Source organism: Abramis brama (genome assembly GCF_963993115.1).
Source record: "Abramis brama genome assembly, chromosome: 12".
NCBI lineage: Eukaryota > Metazoa > Chordata > Actinopteri > Cypriniformes > Leuciscidae > Abramis > Abramis brama.
The window spans coordinates 4,930,035-4,946,208 of record NC_139974.1 but is presented as its reverse complement, the minus strand read 5'-3'; the positions used below and the strand labels follow the sequence as shown (position 1 = coordinate 4,946,208).

The following is a 16,174-nucleotide window of genomic DNA, read 5'->3' as shown; positions in this document are numbered from 1 at the left end:
TGTGCTCCTGAGTTAATGTTGCTGATCAATTTGAATTTATTAATATTTATTGATATTTAATTTTATTTTTCAGTATCAAATGGTCAAAAAATGTTTACACTTTAAATAAGGATTGAATTTTTTTTTTAAATTTCAGGCAAATTGATGCACTTTAAGTCTTTTCTGTTACAGACTAAAAAACAATGTTAATAAATGTATTCTTTGTTGTAAGTTGATCTATATTTCTTTCTTTTTTTTTTTGTTTTCTTTAATGTTAATAAGGATACAATGTTATGCAGAGGTGTACTTATAAAAAATTTATAGACAAATGATACTATTTACAGTCGCGGCAGAGAGTTGGGGGGCGCGAAATGTTTACTTCTTCCTAGGGGGGGCGTAACAGAAAATAATTGAGAAGCACTGCTTTAAAGGGATACTCCACTTTAAAATGAAAATTCTGTCATCATTTACTCACCCTCAAGTTGTTTCAAACCTGTATGAATTTCTTTCTTCTGCTGCACAGAAAGATAGATATTTTGAAGAATGTCAGTAACCAGACAGTTAACTGGAACCATTGACTTCCATAGTAGGAAAAAAAATATTCTAGGTATTATTAACTGGCTGGAATTTTGAGATCGCAATAGACGTGAAGGACTATAATGCGTTAAGAGCTCGCTCAATTACTGCGGAGCTAAACCATTTAGTGCTTTGTAAGTAATCAGCAATATTTTAAAATTGATGCAATGTTTAATAAGGAGCCAATGCAGTTTTGACAGAACCGGGCTAATATGGTCATACTTCCTGGTTCTGGTAAGAACTCGAGCTGCTGCGCTTTGGACCAGCTGTAGTTTGTTTATTAAGCGTGCAGGGCAACCACCCAGTAGAGCATTACAATAATCTAGCCTGGAGGTCATGAACGCATGAACTAATTGTTCCGCATTTGTCAATGAGAGCATATGGCGTAATTTAGATATATTTTTAAGATGGAAAAATGCGGTTTTACAGATACTAGACTCGTGACTTTGAAATGAAAGGTTGGTATCAAAGAGCACACACAGGTTCCTAACCGACGACGAAGACTTAACAGAGCAGCCATCAAGTGTTAGACAGTATTCTAGGTTATTAAGTGAGGAAGTTTTTTGTCCAATTAGAATCTCTGTTTTGTTTTGTTTTTTCAGAATTTAGAAGTAGGAAATTACGAGTCATCCAATTTTTTATATCAGCTATGCATTCCGTTAATTTTGTGAATTCGTTAGGTTTTGAAGAAATATACAGCTGAGTATAGTCGGCATAACAGTGAAAGCTAATTCCATGTTTCCTAATGATATCTCCTAATGGTAGCATGTACAGAGTGAACAGCAGTGGTAGTCAGGTCCGAATCTTCAAGATTGTGTAACCCTGTAGGCATTTTTGAGGAAAAGTTTTTATACCACATTTTTAGAAAGTTCAATGTCTCCTGAATAAGGATCCACCGTATAACATTGAAATAAGGGTCCCATTTTCTTGTAATTGTTATCGAAACAAAGGGTGCATTATTCACAGCCGAAACACTACAGGTGGATAGGGTAAAAATTTTAAGTTATAGATATCACCATAAAACCTTTCCAGTTTTTTTACTTACATAGAGACAGACATTTTTTGTATTACAAGTTTTCTGAAATGTCATGTTTACATATGCAAATGAGCAGGGACGGATTATGACGTGCAAAGGCCCCGGGGCCAATTGTCTCAAAGGCCCCCCCCCCCCAGCCAGCCAGCCAGCCAGCCACCCCCCCCCAACCCAAACACTATTTTTTCCCCTGTTATTTTAGCTGCGCATTCGTATAATAGAAAGTGAAAGTTATGATGATCTGAAACCATTCTCACTCTGCGTCAAATGTCTGCGCAACCCATGCGCTAAAAAAAAGCATAGACCTATAGCCTACATTGTACAGTGTTTACAGAATCGAGGCACTAATACATTTTTCTGATATTTTTCTCTTTTTGATCACACCTGTCAAATATAGGTTAATTAAGAAAAAAGAAAAAGTTTTGTGTGTATATATATATATATATATATATATATATATATATATATATATATATATATATATATATATATATATATATATCTCCTGTTAAAACATCTTCGTTAAAATATTAAAATAACTAAGCAAGAAAACACACAAAAAAATAAGATAAGCTAAACTGAATAAAGTGAAAACGAAATTAAATAATTTAAATAAAAAAAAATAAGATAGGCTAAACTGAATACGAAATTAAATAATTAAAATAAAAAAATAAGATAGGCTAAACTGAATAAAGTGAAAACGAAATTAAATAATTTAAATAAAACATTGAACACTGACTAACGAAAATTATATTAACCTTCTGAAGCGCAGCGCCCGTTTGACGTTGTTGCTGTGGGTGGTCTGTCCCTGCCGGGTTGCGGGAAATTTAAGATACCTCCTCTGAGACTGGTAGCGATGGGTGTTCTTGGATCTTCATGGAATCATTATCAGATTCACAAAAGGTTGTGCTATCCTCATCTTTTTCTTCCCCAGAATGGGAAACTGTAGCAGCCTACAGTTTAACAAGGCCACAAGCCCTGCTAGTGCAAGGCTCTATGCTAACGGTTTCCTCGTTGTTAAATTCCAGTGGTTTTGCAAAGAAATTCGAAATTGAAGGAAACTTCTTCAAAAAAAAATAGCTTCCTTTGCTTCCCTGGTCTTTTTTGATTTTCTTTTAAAAGCACCACTTGTTTTCTTTAGATCCATTGTTAAGCATTAATTAGCAAACAAATAAGAACAATGTCAAAAGTCTAAGGTATTAAAATCTGATTAGACCAGTAATTTCAAGCGCCTTAGCAACTAAAATCTGATTGGACCAGTCATTTAAAGTGCCCCCGCAACTAAAATCTGATTGGCCCAGTAAAAAAAGAAAATCAGTTCTTTCAAATAAACATAGTCTATACTTTTGTAGTTGAGGAAGGCATTTTATAGTCGTTCAACCAACTGTATTAAAGTAAAGTGTGTAAAGCCGGGAACATACTTTCAGACAGATTATGTATTTATGTAGATAATGTATTTTGGTCATAAGACTTATGGTCAAACCTATTTTTTACAGTCTATGGGTCAAACACACCGGGGGCCTGTTGCACAAAACTAGGATAAGGGATTAAGCCAGGATATCTTGGTGATCCTGGCTCAATTGATCCGTAATCCGGTTGCACTAAAGCTGGATAGGGGGCAGGAGGATATGTTATGGTATAAATTACCATGGAGATTTATTCTGTGGAGCTAGCCTGCTCCAGACCAGGCTAAATTCCAGGATCTATTTAATCTCATCCCTAATGTCAGTCAGTGGGGCATTTCGTGAAATTGTACTTCAGTATGGTTTCATAAACAAAGACATGCTGATGTGCCAGAATATTAAGTATCACATTGTCATAAGTATCAAAACTGTAAAAAGAATATGTAGCTTTTCTGCAGAAAGAACCAGCCTCATAAATTTATGACTATCCTTTTTCCTCAGTGTGGCCCTAGTACTCTGAACAAATACACAAATACACATTCCATATGAATATAAAAACACAATGTGTAACATTATGTTCCTTTATTGAATAAGGACAAAACAAAGCAGGTAAACCATCAGCTCCTTTCGAAACTGAAGTCACAGTGACTCTACAAGATGGAAAGCACAGAATCAAAGCATAGTATACAAAATGATACATACACATTCAAAGGTCTGTATATAACTGGCCCTGGTCCTGGCATGGGCATGGTTGTAGGCCTGCTGTGCTTCCTGGGGGTCTGTGAAAGGTGTCAGGAGAAAAGGCTGGCAGCCATACCCCCTGTCTCCCAGCAACACACCAGAGAATTCACCTGTCAACACAAAATCTCATCATTACTACCTCATAAACACAGTGATATTCTTGACACAGCCATGATGGTTATAAATAGGGGTTGTGTGGCTTACCTTGTGATGGGCACTGATAGATTTCAGAGGCCCGAAAGATTCTGGAGTCATGGACTGAGCCAGGCCATTTTGCCACAACATTGCTGATCACACAGTCAGCATTGCAGACCATCTGAAATCATAAGATGAGGAATATTACACCAATCAATGCACATCACTGGCAATGCAGAGTGTTCGTCAATGGACAATATCAAAAAGTTATGTTCACCTGAACATTAATGCTGTGAAAGGATTTCCTATTCACAAAATCGGCCTCATGAGCACCTGAGGGGGCTTTTATCCTTATGTGTGTGCAGTCCACTGCACCAATGACATTGGGGAAACCTGTCACACAAAGTAATGAGTATCCTACTATGTGTTAACAGTTGTCCTGTAATTTGTAGATCCTCTTACCTGCAATCCTATATAACTCCTCTTTGATGTCACAGAGTCTTCTGTGGCCAGGGAAGGAGATGAAGACATCTGCTAATGCTTTGATAGCCAGACACACACTCCTTATTGTGCGGCAAATTGTGGCCTTGTTCAGCTGTTCTGCATCCCCCACTGAGTACAGGAAGGCTCCACTAGCAAAAAAGCGCAAGGCCACACAAACCATTTGCTCCACACTCAGTGCATGGCTCCATGCAGTGCGGTGCTTAATCCTGGGACCCAGTAGTCTGCATAGATACCTGATGCCATCTGCAGAAAACCTGTATCTTTCATATAGATGGTCATCATGGAAGGCCAGTGGGTCCAACCGGTCCCTGAAGACCCTTTCTCGCCTGAAGGCTCTCCTCAGCACAAGTGCTTCTTCATCCACCACATCTCGCAAGAATGGGCATGCCATTGTCAGAGCAGAAAGGAACACACAATTTTGGGCCTTCATATAGGCTAGTGGCCACACCTGGTGCTGGGGGGGTGGGCAAAAGAGGCCGGTGCCTTATAACGATGACTTGGTTGTACTGATTGCTGGGAAAATAAAAAAAAACCTTAGAAAGATGCCACCGTCCTGTGTGCTCACAATAAGAGCTCATATGTCATGGCTCACTTGACTTTACGAGAATATACCTAATTTTTATTTTGAGCTGTGTCATCTTCTTGGAGCTGGGGGAGGAAAGAAAAATAATGATTAATACATTTGTGTTACAGTTAGCATACAGTGTACATTGAAGGCATATCTCACCTCCCTCTCAAGTTTTTTTATTTCAAGGTCCAGTTTCCTAATTGTCCTCTTTTTTATTTCGGACTCCAGTGCAAGATTTTCCATCTTTTTCTTCTTGTACTGAATGTCTATGTCTGCCAGTTCTATTTGGCGCCGGAGGTGGTTGCCATACAACTTTCTGATAGCTTGTGAGCTCTGTGAACACAATACAATTAGCGCAGCTGGAATTTGGCAGGATGTGGTGTCCTTTTATTAATACGCACTATGTTGCCAGGCTGGTTTTCCCACTGTATAGCATCTGGGTCCTGTAAAAGAAATTAGATTTTTTGATTTTGATGAGGACTCCTCACCATTGTAGAGTAAATAGTACTTTCACAGTCTTAACATGATACCTCATGCCTTCTGGAATCCAGAGAGATGGTCTCCTCCTCATCATCGTCTCTATCATGTGCTGTTGCTGCTGCACTGGGGCTTTCACCCTATCACATTTAATCGGATTCATATTGAAGCTAGTAGACAAGACATGCCAGGCCTACAGTATGCCTTTGATTGAGTACTCACTGGATCAGCATCGTCTGGTGCTTGTGCTGGTGGCTCTAACAGGAACACAGTGCTGCCAGACACTGCAAGGCAATAGGTAAACCAAACTCAGACAGTCCAAATTGATTCAATATGAATGTGGTTGTATCCCATGTAGAGATGGAAGGACATACCTTGAATGAAGCGGGTGGCATCTTGGGAGGAACCTATGCTCGTCTCTTTCCCCCCAGGGATCCCCTCTAAGACGGGCCTGCCTTTATTTAGCTCCAAGGCCATGTCCTCTGCTGGGGTAAGGTCAGCCTTTGGTGACCCACCACCCGTGCCTTGTCTGTGGGTATTCTTTTTCACTGCTAAAACAGTACAGACAATGTGTGAGCAGGCACCTTCTGGGTACAATATATGCTTGTGCTTTGTTAAATATTAGTCAGGGACCATACCATTCTGCAGAATGTTCTTGTATTTGATTTTGACCTGCTGCCATGTCCGTTTTGGCCCGTTCATGTTTAATCTACATCACACACACACACACACACACACACACACAAATGACTTGGTATTTTTGTCTTGTTTTCAGTAAAAATATCAAAAAAAAATATATATAAAAAATCTTAAATAAAGATGTATTTTCTTGATTTGCTAAATGACCTAGCAAAATAAGTATAGTTTAGACAAAAAATATAAACTTTAAGTAAATGTGTGCTTAAAACAAGCAAAAAAATAAAAAATCTGTCAATATAATAAGAAAAATTCTCTTGAAATAAGTTTACTTTTTCCATAAACACTTAATTTTAGAAAAGTTCTCTTGTTTCACTTGCAGATTTTTTTGCTTATTTTCCTAGGTAATTTTGCTCAAGAAAATATTTAAGATTTTTTTTAGATATTTTTTTTTTACTGAAAACAAGACAAAAATACTAAGTAAGAAAGACATTTTTGCAGTGCAGTGAGCAACCGACCTTGGGTCCTTTGAAAGGCGCTATATAAATTAAAGTGATTATTATTATTATAGCTCATCTATTTATTCAATTAAATTTTATTTATATAGCACTTTTCACAATTGTTTCATTCTGTCAAAGCAGCTTTACATTAATAAAAGCAGGAGAAACACAAAAAAAAACGGTGGACAACATAAGAAGCAGAGTACAACGGCTAAGATTAAACCGTACTGAGCGTAATAACGTTAAATAATAATGTAAGGCTTTAATCATAATTTATCATAGCTTTATACAGTGTGATGGAGTTACTTTACACAATTTCACTCATATCTGCAGTGCATTTCAATTAAAAATTTAACCGTTTCATAATTACAGTACAACTGCGTTTTTGGAGATGTGAATTAAATATTTGAATTGTAATTGTGATGTTTCGGAGCGGTGAGTGTGTAATTGTGCACTACTTACGCATTCAGGCGGTCTGCAATACTTTGCCACGCTTTTTCTCTTTGCTTTATCACTGTGGCGGTGTTGCCTTTCTTCTTAATTATATCTTTTACCTCCTCGTATGCCTCCATGAGGATTTGTGCTTCCGACGGGGAAAAGTACGCGGCTCTAATTGCCATGGTAAATCAGTTAATCTGTGATCTGTGGCGGGGTCTATTTGAGTGAGCCGTGAGCGCGCACCTATCCAGGATTGGTTTCACCTGGCTTAATGAATCCGTGTCTGCTCATCCTGGCTTGGTCTTTGTGCAACCAATTAAGCCTGGACGCACATGTTTTGGCTTCATTGAGCTCAGCTGAGTCATTTATCCCGGATGTCTTAATTCTACTTTTGTGCAACAGGCCTCGGATCTGTTCCAGTTGCGCTCAGTGTTGCATTCCCTGTCAAACATCATTCATCCTTACTTTTCTAATTTTGTCAAACACATCTTTTTTTATTGTTTCTTTGTAATAGCCTATTTCATAAGTTACGATTGCAAGTTAATCGTTTACAGGCTATTTATTTTGCTCTGTAAAAATGGGGGAATTGAGTTGGCTTGACAGAGAAACTCAGAGAGGGGAAATGACAACATGAAAGCACGCAGCCAATAAAAAACATAAGCTGCGTGCAATTAGCACAAGACAAAACATGACACGATCAGCACGCAGCCGATGTAAACACGAACCGCGTGCTACACAGAACACGACAACACGTACGAGAACAGAAGAGCGCACGATCCGGGCGAACTCGAAACCGCACACTCAGACAAGTGCTCACACAAACAGAAGACAAACACACAGAGCTTGAATGTCCGAATCCTGACGCAAAACTGAAACCAAACTGAGTGTCCGAACATGAAACAAGGCACACTTGTGCTCCGAAACCGCGCGCTCACACAAAGACAAGAAAATGCGTCAAGGCTCTGTCACAAAACCAAGAATAAACCAAAGCGAAGTGACAATATAACTGAACTTATTTATGAATATATAGGCTAGGCTAGATTAATTTAAATAGTCTAACGAATAAAAAAAAAATCTCAAACATGACATTTGTAAATAAAATAATTTTACTATTGGCTAGGCTACATGTAAAATAATACAAATTGCAAACCAAACCTTGGATATTTTATAAAGGCTTTTATAAAAATATAAATACTGGGTTTATTATAACTTCAGAATTAAATTCAGATAGACTGCGATGTAGGCTAAAGAAGCATTATGCACAGCCACTGGGCAGTGATAATGTTGGAGTGGTCCTCCAGACCACAACCTTATAGGCTGCCTACAGTAGGCCTGTCTTACAGAAGGCATACTTAACCTAGCCTGGAAATCCAGACCCAATTCAACACAAACACACAACACACTCCATAGAGACAGAGCGTATTTAAGGCTTTAAGCCTTAAAGCTTAAGCTAATACAGGCTACCTTATTTATTTAATTGAACTTAATTTATTTAAAGTTTAAGGTATAACTTAAGATCAATGTCGTTAAGAAAGTTTTAGGAAACCCAGTTCAAATTCCTTGTGTCTGCAAAAAATGGCAATACATCTCTTTCTGATTCTGACAAATAGTACTTTTTCTTATTCACACAAAGAAAGAAGCTTAAAGAGTGGTTAAATTAAATATAATTTGAAACAGGATTGAACAGACAATGGTTCTATAAGAGATTTGGCAGCTTATATTTCCACAGGGCCCAGTAGTAACTGGAGTGCCAGTGAGCCCTCGACTAGAGCCTTGTTTAAGAGGCCTTGTATAGCAGGGGTGCCACTAAGGGGAAGAAAGTTAGGATGGTTCTAAGGGCCCATACTTTTAGGGCCCCCAGAGATCGATTTTATTAATGTAATGGGTGCGGTATAGGGGCCCAACCTGATATTCTTTCATAGGGTGTAACATTTCTAGCGGCACCCCTGAGGCTATGGGACACATATTCAAGCATATATAAACATTTGTTTTCATTGTTGATGAGTTTTCTGTATCAAACTGGATTGCGGAAAAGCTTAAAGCCCGGGCCCCCCTGGGCTCCTGGTAGTCAAGGGCCCCTGGGCACTGGCCCCATAGGCCCGGTCAGTAATCCATCCTTGCAAATGAGGCATACCAGTATATATATATATATATATATATATATATATAATTCGAGGGGCAGGCATACCAGTACGCGGTTCTCCCTTTCGGGCTAGCCCTGTCTCCTCGCGTCTTCACAAAGGTTGTCGAGGCAGCCAGGGGCGTCACTAGGCCTTTTTTAGGGGGGCTTCAGCCTAAACTTCTGCCCAGCCCCCCTAAAAAATATTTGATTAAGGCTACGTTTACACGTGGATGGCTATTTTAATAAACGGACATTTCACCCCTCTTCGTTTTCAAAAATAACATTGTGCACACGAACCTGTGTATATGCTGTCAAGAGCATGCCAAACCTGTAGGTGGCAGTGTAACGAGAAGCTCAAGCCCACTTTAGCCAATCAGAATCCCGAAAATAGTCACATTCTGTGACGTCGCTGCCTAAAACTCCGTTTTTCTCAGTTTACATGCAAACGGGCAAACAAAGATTTTCAAAATCTCCACTCTGGCCGGAGTTTTTAGAAAGAATCGGTTTCATTGGCGAATCCTCCGTTTGCGTGTAAACGAAGGGCGCAAACGAAGAGAAATGTCTCCGTTTTTCAAAATAACCATGTACGTGTAAACGGGGCCTAATACATTTTTGATCGCTTCAGTCCTCTTTAAAAAAACTCATTTGAAACGGCGGCAAGCTGCGTCAAGTTTCGGCTCCTCCCCTTATCTGAGTCTGCTTGGATTTAGCGCATTTTTGAATCTGCAGGGGCGCCGAGCAGAGCGAACATCAGAGAGTACAAGGTGTGTCGTGAGTGCATTTATTGATAGGTTGCTATGATATTACATCTGCATCGGTGCAGTTCTTTGTCATAAATGCATTGCAGTTTACATAATGTAATGTTACTGGAGCATTGCATGGGAGCAACACGGGACGGTTCGGTTTCTCATCCAATAGGCTACCAATACGTTTCGCTGCGTTCACCTTCAGCCCTTATCACAGTGTGATAGTTGTTTTTTATTCCTACAAAAATGAAGCGATTAACACCCATGAAAACATACTTTAGAAAACGATCATGATTTATTTTAATTTACTTTTTAAACTTTAAAACATATTATTTTGTATTTCGGCATTACATGCCATGCACAGAAATGATTAAAGACACACATCATTGTCTGAAAGCACTAGATGGCCCAGAGAGAGAAACATCATGTGGAGTTATTTTGTTTTGTAGGCTATTAATAAATATAGTTTTGTATTAAGTAATAATGAATCAGTAGGAGTGTACATACATATATTAGAGTAAGAGTAGAGTAAAGGGATTTGTGATTTTCTTTTAAGTACTTGATTTATAGAAGTGGCAAATTGATAATTCATGTTGTTATTTTTAATAAATAGAAATAAATATAGAACAGATTAATCATATTGCCAATAGACAGTTACATTAATACACGTTTAGCTGGTTAGTTAAATGATTTGAAATTAAATAGATTTTCATGGGGTGACTTGATGAATAACCAACCGTATTGTTGATTACAAAGGCTAAAAAGCTTAAAAAAATAAAATAATTTATATTTCATTGTAGATGGACTTAGTTACCTAGCTTTCCTGGTAGCTTTGTCTGAGAAAATGATTCATAAATCAACCTATCAGTTGACCCTATGTTTACTTTCTTCACTGACAGACAAAAATAAAAAGCTATCAGTCAAAGCTCAGCTTTAGGTGGGGAAAAGACAGAGCAAGATAAAAACAAAGAGAAAAAGAGTGTGATGCTGATGAGGTGAGAAAAAAACAGCTGCCTGCACATGGTTTTAAAGCTATTGTCATCCAATTTTTTTGGCCTTCAAAACATCTTAAAATGCACATATGTAGATCAGAGAAATCAAAATTTTCTCGGGGGAGCATGCCCCCGAACCCCCCTAGATACTCGGTACCTCAGTGATTATAAAACCCTGCCATATGCATGTTAGTGGATGAATGAATGAAACTACTTAATAATGAGCATTAGACCATAAACTAACTTTTTTTTTGTTTTTTTTTCATCATACCCTCATTGGGGGCTGAGCCCCCCTAAAATGAAAATCCTAGAATTGCCCCTGGAGGCAGCCCTTGTTCCTCTTCAGGAACACGGGGTTCGCATCCTGCACTATCTCGACGACTGGCTGATCCTAGCTCACTCTTCGAGACAAGGTTTGCGAACACAGGGACCTAGTGCTCCGGCACCTAGCTTGTCTGGGCCTTCGGGTCAACTGGGAAGAGAGCAAACTCTGCTCCGTGCAGAGGATCTCTTTTCTCGGTATGGAAATCGACTTGGTCGCCATGTGCGCGCAGCTTACCAGCGAGCGAGCGCAGTCACTGCTGACTTGCCTTCGTCAGTTCGAGGGCAAGAGTGCGGTTCCACTGAAACTATTTCAGAGGCTCCTGGGGCATATGGCATCCGCAGCCACAGTAACGCCGCTCGGTTTGCTTCATATGAGACCGTTTCAGCTTTGGCTTCGCGATCAAGTCACGAGGTGGGCATGGCAACACGGCACGCTCCGAGTCCCAGTGACTTCAACCTGCCGTCAGACCTTCACCCAGTGGACGAACATCAGTTTTTATGGGCTGGAGTGCCCATAGAACGAGTTTCCTGGCATGTTGTTGTATATATGTGCAATGGACATGCTGCCGTGGGCTCCTGGACAAGACCCCAGCGCCTTTGGCATGTCAATTGCCTCGAGTTGCAGGCTGTATGTCTCGCCCTGCACCGCTTCTGTGCGTTGCTCAGGGGTCAGCACGTATTAGTCCGATCGGACAATACCACAACAGTAGCGTACATCAACCGAAAAAGTGGTCTGCGCTCCCGCCGTATGTCGCAACTCGCTCGCCACCTCCTCATATGGAGTCAGAAGCATCTGAGGTCGCTTCAAGCTATTTATATCCCGGAAGACCTGAACCGTGCAGCCGATCTGTCTCGGTTTTGGCCTCTCACTGGAGAATGGAGACTCCATCCCCAGTCGGTTCAGCTGATTTGGGATCAGTTCGGGGACGCACAGGTAGATCTGTTTGCCTCCCACGACTCGTCCCACTGCGACCTGTTTTATTCTCTGACCGAGGGCACGCTCGGCACGGATGCACTGGCACACAGCTGGCCGCGGGGCCTCTGCAAGTATGCGTTTCCCCCAGTGAGCCTTCTTGCGCAGACTTTGCGCAAGATCAGGGAGGACGAGGAGCAGGTAATTTTGGTTGCCCCGTATTGGCACAACCGCACCTGGTTCCCAGAACTAGTACTTCTCGTGACAGCACCTCCCTGGCCAATTCCTCTGAGAAAGAACCTGCTTTCTCAGGGACGGGGCACCCTATGGCACCCTTGTCCCGATCTTTGAAACCTCCATGTGTGGTTCCTGGATGGGATGAGGCAGGTTTGAGTACCCTACCACCAGCGGTGGTGGCTACCATCATTTCCGCTAGCCTAGAGCATCGTCCACGAGACATGCCTATGCGTTGAAGTGGAACCTCTTTGTCAACTGGTGTTCTTCTAAACTTCAAGAACCCACGAAAGGCCCGATCAGTGTCGTGCTTTCCTTCCTGCAAGAAGGGTTGGAGTGAAGGCTGTCTCCCTCCACCCTGAAAGTGTATGTTGCCGCCATTGCCGCACATCACAACGCAGTTGAAGGTAAGTCCATTGGAAAGCACGACCTGATCATCAGGTTCCTGAGAGGAGCGAGGAGACTGAATCCTCCTCGCCCTCCTCTCGTTCCCTCCTTGGGATCTCTCAGTGGTTTTAACTGCTCTGCAGAGTGCTCCCTTTGAGCCTCTGCAATCAGTGGAGCTTAAGTTCCTTTCAATGAAGACAGTGCTCCTGGTTGCATTGGCCTCCATCAAGAGGGTAGGGGACCTGCAGGCATTTTCGGTTGACGAAGCGTGCCTGGAATTTGGACCGGCTAACACTTACGTGATCCTGAGACCCCGGCCTGGATATGTGCCCAAGGTTCCCACCACACCCTTTCGAGACCAGGTGGTGAACCTGCAAGCGCTGCCCTTGAAGGAGGCAGACCCAGCCTTGGCACTGCTCTGTCCAGTACGCGCCTCCGTGCTTACTAGGGGTGTGACGAGATCTTGTGTTACGAGATCTCGCGAGATTAAAACGCGATGAGATTTCTCGTTGAGGTGAAACTTTGTCTCGTGAGTTGTTGTGATGTCAGCGTGATGGAGTGTGAGGGTGAAATTAGTATTGAAGATGCCCCTGCCACTTTTAAATCATTTGTGTGCCGGGCCAATCACACACACACTCCGCGCACACACACACAATCACTGTCCCTCGCTCACTCACTCACTCGCGCGCACACACACACACGCTCACTCCCGCGCGCACACACGCACACTCACTGTTGCTCGCACTCTCACTCACTCGACTCGCGCACACTCACTCTCGAACACACTCAACCCGTCGTGGAGGACCGTTAAAATTAAACATGCTAGTCTTTCTGTCGTGATGTCCTAAAGCATCGCAGACGCGTAGGTTGTCGCCCACTATGACACACTATACGAAATGAAACGATCGAATCTTGCGTCCCGACGCCCGTTGTCCTTTACGAATCTCCACGAAACGGATCGTGCCAAAATCGCGCTAAAATAGTGTAATCTGAACCAGGCAGGTAATAAACATTTGACCTATCATGCAAAGAACCTATTAAAGCACTAAGACATGGGAACAGTATAGCTAACATTCACATATCACAAGTCATATCGACATCGCAATATTAAACAATGTTATCGCACATCGCAGCTTTTCCCCAAAGGTCTCAACTGCTGCCAGAAATCGTCGACATGCTTATATTCTTGAAAAAGAACATGACCATAATCTTAGGCTGTTCTGTGTAGTTAATTTATCTCTTTTTCATGCTTGAAGAAAAAAATTGTTTCTGTTTGAACTTGTAGTTTTGAGAGAGCAGTAGGCTACTTTGATTATGGATACACACTTACTGTTTGCATTTAAAGTGTTATTTCAGTTATTTATATTTATTTTATTTATACTGTTTTATTTTTTTTTATGTTCGATTTGTGGAAAGGAGTTAGATTTCTCATGTGAAATCGTACAGGGGAGAAGCCAGACGGTTGAGTTTATAGCAAAACATTTTGCAGTGTTTGCATGTCCTTTACTGCATAGAATTCATTAAAATAGAAGTAAAATAACATTAATTAAGTTGATTTCAAAATGCACCTAAATTGTTTTGCATTTTGTGATTTTCAGTTGAATAAAAGACTATTTTCCATTCATATATTTCATCATTGAGAATTTCTTAAAAATTTTGTAAAAATCTCGTCTTGTCTCGTTCTCGTGAACCCAATCTCGTGTCTCGTCTCGTCTCGTGGAGTAAGCGTCTCACCCCTAGTGCTTACGTAGACAGAACACAGTGTTTCAGGGCTTCAGACCAGCTCTTTGTCTGTCATGGTGGGAAGCTGAAGGGAAAGGCTCTCTCCAAGCAAAGGTTGTCTCACTGGATAGTGGACGCCATTGCTTTGGCTTACTAGCAGCAAGGTCGACCATGCCCCCTTGGTGTGACGGCCCACTCCACTCGGAGTGTGGCATCCTCTTGGGCTCTAGCGCATGGCGCCTCGCTAACAGACATCTGTAGAGCTGCAGGCTGGGCGATACCCAACACGGCCTCTGGGCGACCCCCACGTGTGTATTCCACTGTAAGCCCTCTCTGAGCATGTGTCTTTCCCTCGGCAAGCCACCTTTCCACCCCTGGGTTTGAAATATTCCACCTGCGGCTGGACACCCCTGTGATTCTCAATATGCAGCCCCCTGGGGTCATGTGTATTCCAAGTCCCCCCCTTCGGGCTGGGCATAATTGCATATTTCCACTGATATATGCTTCCCAGTGTACCTTGGTACCTTGGCATAATTCCATGCAGCCATTAAAAACTGTCCCTTTCATGTTAATGTTGTTTTTTCATTGTTTACATGTTTAAATATTCTGAGAATGCATGGTTTAGTTCTAATGTTTAATGTTTAAACTGCAATAAATGCATTAAAACATTTTTTTTTGGCAGCCATTTGGTTTTTATTGTTTATGCCAAAACAGTGATGTTTACAACTTGTTATACGGCAGAAATGGATTCAGCACCTAAAAATCATATAGAAACAACACTTGAAGTACTTTTCCTCAAAAATGCCTACTGCATCTTATCCAGGGCTATTTATCTATTTTGGGACTCGACTATGGTCCTAGTACTGAGCCTTGTGGTACACCATACTGAACTTGTGATCGATGAGACATCTCTTCATTTACTGCTACAAACTGATAAGGGTCAGATAAGTATGATTTAAACCATGCTAGTGCAATTCCACTAATGCCAACATAGTTTTCTAGTCAATTTAAAATAATGTTGTGGTCAATTGTGTCAAATGCAGCACTAAGATCGAGTAACACTAATAGAGAGATACAATCACGATCGGATGATAAGAGCAAATCATTTGTGACTCTAACAAGAGCAGTCTCAGTACTATGGTACGGTCTAAATCCGGACTGGAAATCCTTGCAGATATCATTTCTTTCAAGAAAGGAACACAGTTGAGAAGATACTGCTTTTTCTAATATCTTTGACAGAAAAGGTAGATTTGAGATCGGCCTGCAATTGACTAATTCTGTAGGATCCAGTTGTGGTTTAATCATAGCCAGCTTAAAGTTTTTTGGTACGTAACCTAGAGACAAAGACGAATTAATGATATTAAGAAGAGGATCTATGGCCTCTGGAAGCATCTCTTTCAGTAGCTTAGTCGGTATAGGGTCTAACATACATGTTGTAGATTTAGATGATTTAACGAGTTTAGTAAATTGTTCCTCTCCTATAGCAACGAATGAGTCAAATTTTTCCTCAGGGAGACTATAATGCACTGCCTGATGCGATACTGTAGTAGACGGTTGCATAGTTATAATTTTGTCCCTGATATTATCAATCTTATAAGTGAAGAAATTCATGAAGTCATTACTGCTGTGTTACTTGGAAACTTCAGTGCTTGAAGCTTTATTTTTCATTAGTTTAGCCACCGTTTCAAATAAATACCTAGGATTATGTTTATTTTGTTCTAATAGGTTTGAAAAATAAGCAGAT

The 16,174-nt window shown here is 40.9% G+C and overlaps 2 protein-coding genes and 1 long non-coding RNA gene across 3 annotated transcripts in view; 1 reads left to right on the top strand and 2 right to left on the bottom strand.

Annotated features, from left to right (window-relative positions):
- Positions 1-16,174, top strand: part of LOC311094054 (E3 ubiquitin-protein ligase TRIM39-like) — an 81,814-nt gene that overhangs the window by 22,414 nt on the left and 43,226 nt on the right. The window lies entirely within an intron of this gene.
- LOC311093778 (uncharacterized protein) lies at positions 3,609-7,385 on the bottom strand (the record flags this gene model as incomplete). Its single annotated transcript, XM_084131372.1, has 7 exons — positions 7,015-7,385; positions 6,055-6,125; positions 5,791-5,967; positions 5,639-5,700; positions 3,937-4,048; positions 3,694-3,842; positions 3,609-3,641 (listed from the first exon to the last, which is right to left on the bottom strand). Exons 1-7 carry the CDS (start codon positions 7,170-7,172, stop codon positions 3,609-3,611), a joined length of 762 nt encoding a protein of 253 aa, XP_083987498.1. The 5' UTR covers positions 7,173-7,385.
- Positions 4,211-5,456, bottom strand: LOC311094074. The gene is made up of 3 exons (XR_014608557.1): positions 5,099-5,456; positions 4,984-5,019; positions 4,211-4,884 (listed from the first exon to the last, which is right to left on the bottom strand). It is a non-coding gene; the product is annotated as an uncharacterized lncRNA (long non-coding RNA).